The sequence below is a fragment of the Eucyclogobius newberryi genome, unplaced genomic scaffold (assembly GCF_026437365.1).
Source record: "Eucyclogobius newberryi isolate DKJ021-1_F unplaced genomic scaffold, fEucNew1.0.hap1 SCAF_21, whole genome shotgun sequence".
In the NCBI taxonomy this organism is placed as follows: domain Eukaryota; kingdom Metazoa; phylum Chordata; class Actinopteri; order Gobiiformes; family Gobiidae; genus Eucyclogobius; species Eucyclogobius newberryi.
In genome coordinates this window covers 8068984-8082552 of record NW_027315846.1, presented here as the reverse complement: position 1 = coordinate 8082552, position 13569 = coordinate 8068984, and the positions used below count along the sequence as shown (strand labels likewise).

At 39.7% G+C, this 13569-nt stretch overlaps 2 protein-coding genes across 3 annotated transcripts in view; both read left to right on the top strand.

The window, feature by feature from the left end:
• Positions 1–13569, top strand: part of LOC140371108 (mitogen-activated protein kinase kinase kinase 7-like) — a 298187-nt gene that overhangs the window by 68288 nt on the left and 216330 nt on the right. The gene's annotated exons all lie outside the window — the stretch shown is intronic.
• Positions 1–13569, top strand: part of LOC140371107 (transcription regulator protein BACH2-like) — a 66599-nt gene that overhangs the window by 38689 nt on the left and 14341 nt on the right. The window contains exon 2 of the mRNA XM_072458407.1: positions 8538–8815. Within this exon, the coding sequence (XP_072314508.1) occupies positions 8552–8815 (264 nt within the window). The 5' untranslated portion in view covers positions 8538–8551. The remainder of the gene's footprint in view (positions 1–8537; positions 8816–13569) is intronic.

Genomic DNA, 13569 nt, shown 5'->3' with positions numbered 1-13569 from the left:
AAGTCACACCTTTTTTCATAATTTTGGCCGGGGTGCGACTTATACTTATATTTATACTTATATACTCATACTCCGGAGCGACTTATATGTGATATTATTTGTTATTTTCACACTTGCAACTGCATTTCATACTCCAGTGCGACTTATATATGTTTTTTTTTTCTTCTCTATTATGCATTTTTTGGCTGGTGCGACTTATACTCCAGTGCGACTTATACTCCGGAACATATGGTAATCTCAATGGCTGATGGCATTTTGCACAATCCATGTCTTTCATAATGATGAGAAACTAGGACGACGATTGGGGAAAAAGTCTTTAAAATGTGGAAAACCCTGTACATACAATCCTAACCTACAGTACATAAAAAAAAGGTTTAATATTACCCTGCTTTATATCATAATTCATCGTGATTTTCTCAGTCGCAACATATCGCACTTCAACATTTGCCATCAGAACAGGCCTACGGTTGCATTATTTACTGTAATAAGACGCTTTGTTTGTTTTTTACAGCGCCGTAGTAATTACCCGTCCCTAATAACTAGTCTAGTGTGTGTGTGTGAGTGCGTGTGTGTGTGTGTGTCTGCGTGTGTGTGTGTGTGTCTGTGTGTGTGTGTGGCAGATAGACAGAGGGGGGTGTTTCATACATACTGGGGGTGCCATATGCCCCAGTTTCCCCCCCCTCGCTCCTCTCCCTGCCGTCTCCCTGCCCCGATTATGTCTTATTTTCATCTAATGGTGTCTTGAGGGCACATACCAGCGGAGATGGCTGTTACAGTGTGCGGGGCTGTGTGGGTGTGCGCGCTGGGCTATACTGTACACAAAGAACAGCTCTGCCTAAGAACATTTATTTGAAAACCAGGAAGAAAGACAGAAAAAAACGGAAAAAAATACACCCACTTTGGATCATTTATAAAAACAAATGTTGTTTTTTCCTTTCTTCTTCTTCGAGCGTGCGGTTGTTAATTGACAAAGAAAGCGAGGGAGGGAGCGCGTCGCGGGTCCTTGTGGCGTCTCTCACCACTGGACTCGGCGCGGGACTTTGTGTGTCGCGACAGCAGATGCACTCGCCAGGACAAACAACACGGGGCGGCGCGATTAGTCATCGGCGGTTTCGGAGTCGCATCTTTAATTTTGTGTGTGTTTGTGGCTCTCTGGTCCGAGCGTCGAGGACATATTCGGGGGCGGTTTTTAAAATCCCACACGGTCGAGTGTCAGACACCTGTTTTTCTCTGTGTTACTGTGTTGTTGTTCCACAGTAGTGCGTTACATTCACCTAGAAATATGGAATGATGTCCACAAAGATATCAAACTATAAAGAACAGCAGTGGCATTCAAGAAATACATAAAAACGAGCACATTATGTAAGTAAAAGGGCTGTTTTGTGATTAATGAATGTGTGTTTAAGTGGAAAAAAAGGGAATATATAACGAAAAGATTGCTCTTCTTTCTGCTCCTTTTTGTTCATTTTTGTCTGCTTAACTGTATATTATTGATATTGTGAATCAAATAAAGTAAAAATTGCAATGAACAATAAAAACAACTTTCCATGGAGACAAATAGGCCACAATATGTGTTTTAATGATCACCATACTGTAAATGTAAATGAGATAAGATAAGATATTCCTTTATTTATTTCATTGGTGCAACGCAGGAAGATACAGAGGTAGATACAGAAGAAAAGAACAGATCGAGGCACCTCAAGGGTCTAAGCGAGGGCCATTACGCTTTGTTTGCATTACTAATATCTACATCATTTTCTTTTATTAATTACATGAATGATATGTATCTTGGAAGCTAAGCCGGTTTGGGTTAGTTAGTTCTGAGCTTGTGGACAGCTGGCAGGGCCGTAGAGGGTGGTGGGCAGGGTGGTCCTGGGGTGAGGGCGCCGAGGTCTGTCGGGGGGTCTGGTCATCGATGTCATCCGGGACGTCCGAGTCGGCCACGGATGTGTTCTGTAAAAAATTAAATCAGAATCAGAAAGGGTTTATTGCAATGAATAAGTCAAAAAGAGAAACAATTTAAATCTGCTATGGATAAAAACAACAATAAGCTATAAGATTAAAAAATAAAGATAGAAAATAATAATAATAATAATAATAATGAAATAAAAATAATCTGTGCGTAAAAAAGCATGAATGCACTTACTGAAAAGAAAATTCTCAAAATTCTCATAATTCCGTTTTGAGATGTTCCTTTGCACATACTGTATGTTCCGGACTATAAGTTGCACCTTTTTTCATAGTTTTGGCCGGGGTGCGACTTATACTTATATTTATCCTCATATACTTACACTCCAGAGCGACTTATATGTGAGATTATTTGTTATTTTCACATTTCATACTCCAGTGCGACTTATATATGCTTTTTTCTTCTCTATTATACATTTTTTGGCTGGTGCGACTTATAGTCCAGAAAACACTGTACTTGTTGTTTGCCCCGTCTCACTGTCCTTTTTGTGCACTTATCACAGCGCTGCCAGTCATGCTTTTCACATCACAACACATTCAAAACGCTCTCTTCCTCTCCTCTCATTTGAAACGCCTCACAGGCTCAAACATGATGAAACCGTGGGCAACGTCTTGTTTACCAAAGACCCTCAACTGTCTCCAAACAATTTACCCGCCGCGCTCCGGAGGAAAACAGGCAAAACACCAAACGGCATCACTTTACATGTCAAAAACTCGCCTAATTTAAACTGAGCGAGTTGAAAGCGGAGAGTATTTACACGATTGCTTGCCGTTTCACTATTTCCACGTAACTGTTTAATCCCGAGAGTGGTTGTAGCGCGTTGTAGTGTATATTTTTAAGTAATTGCTACTCGTGTTTAAGTGGTTTGATGACTTGAAACTGGTGTAAAAATAAGACAACGCTGCCCCAGGAGTTTGAAAGAATAATTAAACATACTGTAAAGGCTCACGTCAGATATTATAATATGACGATATTATATTATTATATAAAGAACAGTTGTAACGCATTATCAATTCTTCCTTTTCTTCCTTCTCCTTTCTCTTCCTTCCTCTTCCTCCTTACTTCTCCTTCCTCTTCCTCCTTACTTCTCCTTCCTCTTCCTCCTCCTCCTCCTCCTCCTCCTCCTCCTCCTCCTCCTCCTCCTCCTCCTCCTCCTCCTCCTCCTCCTCCTCCTCCTCCTCCTCCTCCTCCTCCTCCTTCTTCTTCTTCTTCTTCTTCTTCTTCTTCTTCTTCTTCTTCTTCTTCTTCTTCTTCTTCTTCTTCTTCTTCTTCTTCTTCTTCTTCTTCTTCTTCTTCTTCTTCTTCTTCTTCTTCTTCTTCTTCTTCTTCTTCTTCTTCTTCTTCTTCTTCTTCTTCTTCTTCTTCTTCTTCTTCTTCTTCTTCTTCTTCTTCTTCTTCTTCTTCTTCTTCTTCTTCTTCTTCTTCTTCTTCTTCTTCTTCTTCTTCTTCTTCTTCTTCTTCTTCTCCTCCTCCTCCTCCTCCTCCTCCTCCTCCTCCTCCTCCTCCTCCTCCTCCTCCTCCTTCTCCTTCCTCTTCCTTCTCCATGTCCATGTTATGACTCCAGCCCTTTCAGTCGATCCTTTGCTGAACGCACCGATCTGAACGATTGACTGTATTGAACACAGTGCGATGATGACTAAGGGAAACACAGACTTTAATTGACCTGTCACGTGGTCATAAACTTCTTGCTGATCGTCACAACGCATCAAAATAGATCAAGTAAAACGGCCTTTAAGCTCCTTGTGTCTCGCCGCGTCGCGCTGTAAACTGAACTTGCGTGTTTTCTCACAAATGCCTTCGCAGGTCTGTCTCAAAAGCCTGTCAAGTGCAAATTAGCAGGTGTTAGCACACAAAAAAAAAAAAACGAAACGGTAAATTGAAAAACGTCGGCCTCTAATTACTCCCCCCCAGTAGCGCGCACTAAACCGCTGCCCCCGGTAACCACGGCAACAGCGACGAACAGGTCCCTACCGATGTGTGTGGTTATATTTAGAGTGGAGTCAACAGGATGACCCGCGACGTGGTGAGGAGAGGCTGCTGGCACACGGTCAGTTTGGTCAGCTGTTTCCATTGTTTCGAAGAAGAAGAAGAAGAAGAAGAAGAAGAAGAAGAAGAAGAAGAAGAAGAAGAAGAAGAAGAAGAAGAAGAAGAAGAAGAAGAAGAAGAAGAAGAAGAAGAAGAAGAAGAAGAAGAAGAAGAAGAAGAAGAAGAAGAAGAAGAAGAAGAAGAAGAAGGAGGAGGAAGGAGAAGGAGGAAGAAGAAGGAAGAAGAAGAAGGAGGAAGAGGAAGGAGAAGGAGGAGGAAGAAGAAGGAGAAGTAAGGGGGAAGAAGAAGGAGGAGGAAGAAGGAGGAAGAAGAAGGAGGAAGGAGAAGAAGAAGAAGAAGAAGAAGAAGAAGAAGAAGAAGAAGAAGAAGAAGAAGAAGAAGAAGAAGAAGAAGAAGAAGAAGAAGAAGAAGAAGAAGAAGAAGAAGAAGAAGAAGAAGAAGAAGAAGAAGAAGAAGGAGGAGGAAGGAGAAGGAGGAAGAAGAAGGAAGAAGAAGAAGGAGGAAGAGGAAGGAGAAGGAGGAGGAAGAAGAAGGAGAAGTAAGGGGGAAGAAGAAGGAGGAGGAAGAAGGAGGAAGAAGAAGGAGGAAGGAGAAGAAGAAGAAGAAGAAGAAGAAGAAGAAGAAGAAGAAGAAGAAGAAGAAGAAGAAGAAGAAGAAGAAGAAGAAGAAGAAGAAGAAGAAGAAGAAGAAGAAGAAGAAGAAGAATGATCTGCTGCTGAAACGTAAATAAAGAAGAAGAAAACAACTGACAACCACACAACCTGACAGTGCGATGCTGTGAACTCTTGATAAATCCTCGACACCCACAGCTCACGTGACATCTCTCGGTGTGCGTTACTCCTCGAGCTGTTTAATTGGTGACATGGAATGAATAGCAACGGTATTAGCATTCAATGGGTTTCGTAAGTGCGAGAAAATAGGGCCGATCCCATTGCTATTTACAATTTAAAAGTAAATAGTGCACGGAATGTGAAAAAAGTCCTCAACATTTTGCATTTAACAACAAGATGAAACCCATGAATTGATAAGATTTGATAAGATTACTTAAAATATATGCACAAAACACAAAAAATCATATTGCCATAACAGTTTAGCTCAGTGCATTTACTTCTAAACAGGCGCTAATAACGACAACTACTTAATTATTAACGCAAATAAATGAACAGATCAAACCATTGTAGACTTTCTGCAACAAGTGCAATTCTAAATCATAGTTTAGTTTTCCAAATTGTCAAAACTGCAACTTCCTGGTGTGGAGTCCGCCGCCTGCTTGTTCCCATGGCGATGTTATTGCTTTGCCTTGAATGCTCCACAGGACGACATTAAACCTAAGCACGTGACACCGCCAGCTATAGGTATTCAGAGTGTTTTAAAAAGCACTGAAACGCCTGTAATTGATGCACGACAGATGCGTTTAATGCCACACTGAGGCACATTCCAGGCACTTTTAACGGCATAACAATAAAACACAATCACAATAGACTTCTGCAATACATTATCGCAATAAATGAGTCTTGTAACCGTATGGATTCAAACATTCTCTTCCTCTTAATGAATAATGATTTCAATTACAGTTCTGCTTTGGTCAGTTGGTCAAATATAGTAGTACATTGTCATTACGTGTGACAATTAATAACGACATATTGGCAGATTTGTTGGGTGCACGGTGACAGAGCGCCTAAGTAGGAGGTCATGGGTTCGATTCCCGGGCCAGAACAATGACAATCACATAATCTCGCTCCTCCAGCCTTCCAAAGATGTGTTAGGCAAAATTGGGCCTAATGAATGTGAGAGTGAATAATTGTCCGTGTGTCTATGTGTTGGCCCTGCGATGAGTTGGCCCCTGTCCAGGCTGTACCCCGCCTAAGGCCCAAAGTCACTGGGATAAGCTCCAGTCACCCACGAGCCCTATAACGGGTACAAGCAGTAGAAAATGAATGCATGAATATTGGCAGATTTGTTGGGTGCACGGTGACAGAGCGCCTAAGAAGGAGGTCATGGGTTCGATTGCCGGGCAAGAACAATGACAATCACACGATCTCTCTGGGCGGAGTCTGCATGTCCTCCCACTCTAAATTGGCCCTAGTGAATGAATGTGAGAGTGAAGTGAGAGTGAATGGTTATCTGTGTGTCTATGTCCCTGCGATGAGATGACCCTTGTCCATGGTGTACCCCGCCTAAGGCCCAAAGTCACTGGGATAAGTCACCCACGACCCCTATAACGGGAACAAGCGGTCGAAAATGAATGAACGCATGAATATTGGCAGATTTCTTGTCATTGCTGTGAATATAGGGAAACAATAATGACCACTGAAAAACGCGTGCGTCCCAATAAAGCCAAACCACGGGTGAACACATTGGCCCCTGAACACTGGCCCCTGAACACTGGCCCCTGCGCGTTCAGAAATAACGATGCGGCCGAGATCAGTCAATAGCAGAGGATATAATAACACCAGTCACGGAGGAACAATGAATATTCACAACCGCCCCGCGCTCTCTCTCGCTCTGTGTGTGTGTGTCCCCTGTGTGTTCGAGATCACACACACACACACACACACACACTACAGTCACTCGTGGTAAACAATTTGCAGGCGTCATGAAAAGCAGTGAGTGGAAGAGCGGTCCGGGGGGAGGCCGCGGAGATGATTAGCCCGCGGGGCCCCGGAGAACAGCCAGAGCCGGACTGTACAGTAGAACGGAGAGAGCGTGCGCTGCGGCCCCCGGTTGCTCTGTGCAGAAAAAGAGCGTGAGTCAGCAGAAAGACCCCCACATAGACACAGGCGCTCTCCGGGAGCCGCGGGGCCTGATGAGACAGACAGACTGCAGGCTCAGCTGTCTGCGCGCGGCTTTATGTGCACTCACGCGAACAAAGAAAAGAGCCACACTGTACAGCGTCATTATTAAGCGAGCTGTTTTATTATAAACCGCCCCTGACGACGGCAAATGTGTGACTATTTAGGGAGGTTTCAAGCCGGAGCGTTTGTCAAGGTTGAAATGCATGAAAAAGATTAGTTTGTGTTTTTGCTGTTACATTTTTTGATGCCGTTTTATCCATGGACAGATCGTGATTCGTGTTATACTGTGATTTTGCAGTGTTTGTGGCACCGGTACATAACAGATAAATGATACATAATGGATATTGACATGTAAAGTGTGTCAAAGAATGTCTAAATGTGGTATATTAAATCATTTTTGTATTAAATATGTGTTTTAATGCTGCTTGTTTGATTGTACGGTTGTGAGTCCCGAAAGGCGCAATCAAATAACATGTTTTTTTTTTTTTATTAACTATTATATTCAATAGAGCTGCAAATGATCTTAGTAGTCGACTTCAGTGATATTTTTTTTTGATCTGTTGACAACAATTACTGCTTTTGAACATTCAGACTTTTTGAAAAACAGTTTTAACCAAATAATGGTTAAGATGTGGTGACTGAAGGCATCTTATTGTATTGTGTATAAATGTGTATTATTGATGCAAAGCTTAAATTGTTTTTGGACATTTTGATTCAATAATAAAAGGTTTTTTCTGCATGTAATAAAAGGTTTTTCCATATGAGTTTTAGAGTCTGTGTAGTCCAGATAACGCATTCTAATATATTATAGATTGTGATGGATGTTCCCAAAAGTCCTCAAGGGGCTTAACATGTGATAATCCCCACATAATAATGCATTTATTTGACTCGAAAAGTACAAAATATTTGTGGGATGAAAAAGATGATGATGACTGTTATCAAAATACGGTTAGTCATGATCAGTCATGAACTGTTGCAGCCCTAAAAAAATAATTATAATTTATCTTCCATGGTCAATATCTTTCCATGCAGTTAGAGCCATGAATGGGCTTCAAATACTACGACTACTATAAAAACTGTATAAAAACTGTATAAAAACCACCTCCGCTACTACTAGATACACTATAGATTTATGTTCACAGTGTTATTTCCAGTGAATATTGTTGCACATTAAGAACCCCTGCAGCAGTCAACAATTCAAAACATCTACCGTATTTTCCGGACTATAAGTCGCACTGGAGTATAAGTCGCACCAGCCAAAAAATGCATAATAGAGAAGAAAAAGACATATATAAGTCGCACTGGAGTATGAAATGTGGTTGCAAGTGTGAAAATAACAAATAATATCACATAGAAGTCGCTCCAGAGTATAAGTATATAAGTATGAATATAAGTATAAGTTGCACCCCGGCCAAAACTTTAAAAAAAAGGTGCAACTTATTGTCCGGAAAATACAGTACCTTCGTAATGTTCAAAAGGTCCTCTAAATATCATCTTTAACCTAGCCTATTCTTGTTTTTTTTTATCTTAGAGCAGATTTTAATTTAATTATTTTTTCCTTATATAGGTTGACTTTGTATAGGTTGTTTTATCATTGTTTTTCATCGTTTCATGTCGCACCGAATCACCAAAGCAACTTCCTGTGTGTGTGAATTCTGTTCATCGACAGCGGCAATAAACCTTTCCTGACCCCGATCCTGAACCCGTCTCCCTGTTTGTGTTCGCAGGGTGCTAGAGAGTGATGTCGGGGGGAGAGGACCGGGATGGAGAGGCGGCCGCGCCCCTGTACGTGTACGAGTCCAAGGTGCACTGTGCCAACGTGCTCCTGAGCCTGGAGGAGCAGCGGCGCCAGGGGGTGCTCTGCGACGTCACCCTGCTGGTGGAGGGCCGGGAGGTGCGCGCCCACCGGGCCGTGCTCGCCGCCAGCAGCAGGTACTTCCTCCAGGCGCTGCTGCACAACGGGACGCCGGGGGAGAGCGAGCTGGTCATCACCCTGCCAGACAAGGTACGGCGAAGGCAAAAAGTGTGCTTCATGATGACACTTTTCTCGTGGAATCAAGTACAAGTCCAGTTATAAGATGAGATAAGATATGCCTTTATTTGTCCACACAATGGGGAAATTTGGGTGTTGCAACGCAAGTAGATACAGAAGTAAAAGAACAGATAACTTATAGGAAGCTTTAATAGAAAAACTCTTATAAACAAAATTCCTATGGACAGAACCTCTCATATCCGTAATAAGGACTAGAGAGGGGAAAATTAAAATTAAAATTAAAATTAAAATTAAAATTAAAATTAAAATAGAATAAGATAACATAAGACAAAATAATAATGATAATAATAAGTAATTTACTCTTATAGTGAATTATTTTGTGATCCTGCCAGACGAGGTACAGAGATCAAACGTTATGGGCAAAAATCCACCATCTTTGTTGCAGTCTGGAAAAAAAACGTCTGTACAGATGGATTTGTCAGATAAAAAGTAAACCAGTGTGCAGCAGCAGATAAATGACGTTATTACAGGTTTGACAGCTTTGAATGAACCAGATAGCAACTAAAAAGGACAACTGACAAGCAGCTAATGTCCTTTTAAAGAAGCTCACGCAATGGCGCAATTTTCAAATGTTTAAATTGTACTAATCCTTTATGTCTGTGTTTTTTATACTGTGTCTGTGTGTGTTTGATGTCTCTTAATCGTTGCAAAAATGTTTACCCAAGAGTACAAATAAAGACACCTAACTTAACCAGACTGGATGGAAAAGGGAGTAATCTGAAAGGAATTATTATTTATTCTAATATGTGTATCTAAAGGTAAAGGTAGGTAAAATAACCAGTGTTGGAAAGCAGCGTATACTGAAAATGTTAACTCAAGTACAAGTATAAGTACAAGTACTCTGCTCCAGTAAAGTACTGGTGGAAAAAGTAGTACTATTTAATGCATTTTTTTGAAGCATTTTAGATCAGTTTTTTATTCAAAACCTGATCAATTAAATAATAAAACTGATTTGTTGTTTTGAACCACAATCCACATTCTCTGAGCTCTGGCCAATCAGAGCGGCCGATGCAGTGCTGTCATTTAGAGAGCGGTGCATTAGGCCAATTGGGACTCATTAACTAAGATGAGTTTAAATGTAGTTAATTACATGCTAGAATTACACTCAATTACATGTACAAGTTTAACAAGCTACTCAAAAAGTACAATTACCACCTCAAATAAATCTACTCAATTACAGTTATGTGAATAATATATTTGTAAAAAAAAAACCACTACAGACATTACTGGCAAATATACTGTCATTGCTTCAGCTTGTACAAGGCGTTTTAGGATTTGGAACATACAAAACACCTAAAATACACAATAAGTGGCACTGGCAGTAGTACTTTGTCGCACATTGAGTTTGCTGCTGGGTTTGTCTTGCTGAGTAATGCGTCTTTCCGAAGCTGACTAATGGCTCTAATACCCACAATGCCTTTAACACGGAGGGCACAGCTCCCATTGTCGATATCCGTCCGGTCTTTCCTGATGTTATTGTACTATACTTTGGCTGAATAGCGGTGTCGTGTACTATGACACAAGAGGTACTGCAGCACGGCCCGATCGATACTTCGTGCACATATTCTGCACATATTCTGCTAATGCTCGGACGGTGGAATTATTGCTGATCAGTGACAGGGAGAATCTGTTTTCTGAATGAAAGATTGTACATCTGCCAGGGACGTTTATTCATCTAAGAAGTTACTGTTAAATTCAGAGCGTGGTATTCTCGAGGGCAATTTAACAACAGCAGGTTACTATTATTAATTTAATGGACGGAATTGATGTACGAAGCATTGACCCAGAACTAGGAAAAAGTATTTTTTGAACCACTCAAAGCATGAAAAAGACTTAATTCAGATTGAACACATGTTTTTTTTTGAAAGAATAATTCAGGCTTTGTAATAGTTTCATTAAAAAGTATCAAGCTTTCAAGTTTCTCTGTTTTTGCCAGCTTTTATACTATTCAGGCGGTTAAATGTGTAGTTATTACAAAGTGCTACCAGTTATTATTCTAGATCTGAGTGCGTTTTACCCATTTTGACAGTTTAACAGTTAAGTTAATAGAAGCAGGAGCATTTTGTCTCATGAAAGAATTGTAATTTACCGTAATAGTTACATTGATTTGGCCCACAGTGAAGAGAATTGAAGAAATACGTTTAATAATTCTTCTTGAGTCATGTTTTTTCTTTGGAATCTGTGCATTATTGAAAGTTTTGTCTGACCAGTTACAGTATTTCATAAATCATAAATACATTTTGCATCCAAACTGTACTCACTTCTCAAGTTGTAGTGTCTCCAAATACTTTTAGTCTGTCTTTTGCGTCACCACGTTGTACTTTTACTTGAGTATTTTAAAGTAATGTTACTGTTTGTCAAGTACAAATGTGGTCTGCTCTATCCACCTCTGGCAATAATATCTCCATGGAGACAAACGGGTGGCTCCACCAGAACAGTGCACATTTAAACCTGAACCAAAATGCACTTATTTCATTTTATTTTATTTTATTTAATCTCTATCTTTTAATTTTAATTTTAATTTTAATTTTAATTTTAATTTTAATTTTAATTTTAATTTTAATTTTTATTTTTATTTTTATTTTAATTTTAATTTTAATTTTAATTTTAATTTTAATTTTAATTTTTATTTTTATTTTTATTTTTATTTTTATTTTTATTTTTATTTTTATTTTTATTTTTATTTTTGTTTTTATTTTTATTTTTATTTTTATTTTTATTTTTATTTTTATTTTTTCCTCCATTCCTATTAAGATATGAGAGGAGTCTTGTTAATAAGAGTTTTTTGGTTTTGTTTATAAAAGTTCTTCTATTAAGATCTTTAATAATTTAATATCTACCTGCGTTGCAACACCGAAATTTCCCCATGTGTGGACAATAAAGGAACATCTTATCTTATCTTATCTTACTTGTTATGAATCCTGTTTTGAATACTTTGTGCACATAAACTTGTACTTTTTTTGCGTTGCACTTTGAACACCGCGTTTTATCACTCTCTCTGGAAACACCGCCGCACTTTGACCTCCGCCGGACGAGCCGGTCAGGCGAAGGGCGCGGAGAGGAAGCAGCCGCGGTGACACAAATTGATCTGTTTATGAGGAAGGGTCTGGTGTGAATATTAATGTCGTTGGCCTGCATTTCCCGAACCCGCTTCCTCTCCGCTGCACCGGTGCTGGCGATCGGGGAACTGCATTGTCCCCCAGCGGCGGCCATTACCATACACTGGCCTAGTTCTGTCATATTGATTAATATGTCTGTGTGGTTCTACCTTATAGAGTAATCACTCACGCGGCTCAACGCTTAACGAATCAAAGCCCATCCCATATAATGGCTGTAAATGTAGTTTTATTTCCAGACTGCCCCTGCACTTACCCTCTCCTCAATTACAAAGCGCTGTTTACAGGAATCGCCCGGCACACTCTAATCAATTGTAATAACAGATAACATTAAATACGTTACAAAACATACGCCATCAGTCATCGCTCTTTAATAATAATAAATAGGTATTATTATGAATATGGAAGGGAATACTTTGTTTTCACCCAGGCAAGTAGAATTTTGATTGTCAGATTGGAGTAGTACATGTTGTTGGTAGTAGTAGTAGTAGTAGTAGTAGTAGTAATTTGTAATATCAGAACTATGTATTCCTGCCATGGACACAGTCAATGGAAATCTTTGGATCATTCTTTTGGGGGCCGGGGAAAAAATGGAGAGTCATTAATGGACATACGGAAAATGGAAAAGAAATTGGAAAAAAAAAATCACATTTCGACTCAATTTGGAACAATTTTAACGCAGTTTGGATCAGGTGGAACCACTATTTGTTTTCCAATGTGTCGTGATTTTGTTTCTGTGTTTGTTTTGTGCTATTTATGTTCTTTTTAAAAAAAAAATTGCCAATTGCTTTCTGGTCATGTTCTATGTCTTTATGTGTATCATAAGTTCTTTTTGAAATGTAGTCGTTGTTGTTCATAGTAGTAGCAGTAGTAGCAGTAGTAGTAGCAGTATCAGCAGTAGTAGTAGTAGTAGTAGTAGCAGTAGTAGTAGCAGTAGTAGTAGCAGTAGTAGTAGCAGTAGTAGTAGCAGTAGTAGTAGCAGTAGTAGCAGCAGTAGTAGTAGCAGTAGTAGTAGCAGTAGTAGTAGCAGTAGTAGTAGCAGTAGTAGTAGCAGTATCAGCAGTAGTAGTAGTGGTAGCAGTAGTAGTAGCAGTAGTAGTAGTAGTCGTAGTAGTAGTAGTAGTAGTAGTGGTAGTAGTAGTGGTAGTAGTAGTAGTAGCAGTAGTAGTAGTAGTCGTAGTAGTAGTAGTAGTAGTGGTAGTAGTAGTGGTAGTAGTAGTAGTGGTAGTAGTAGTGGTAGTAGTAGTAGTAGTAGTAGGAGCAGTGGAAATTAGTTACAGAAGACTAAAATGAAATGTTTTTTACAGTTTAAGGAAAGTTTCTTTACTGAGCTTTATGTTAAACATATAGCACTAAGTTAACAAAAAGACAGAGGCTCTAGAGGTGTAAGTTAACCCAGAGGAGAACAGGTTATGTTGTATTATCCACTATATAATGACTTTGAAATATGCACAATGTGTTTTTTGTTTTGGTTGAAATGATGTCATTTGAAAGTGAATTGTATTGTGTGGCACCAGTGTGGACAAGGTCTGGACATTTAGAACAAAGACTTTGCATCCTGAGATGACGTGACTTCACTGCGCCTGTCGT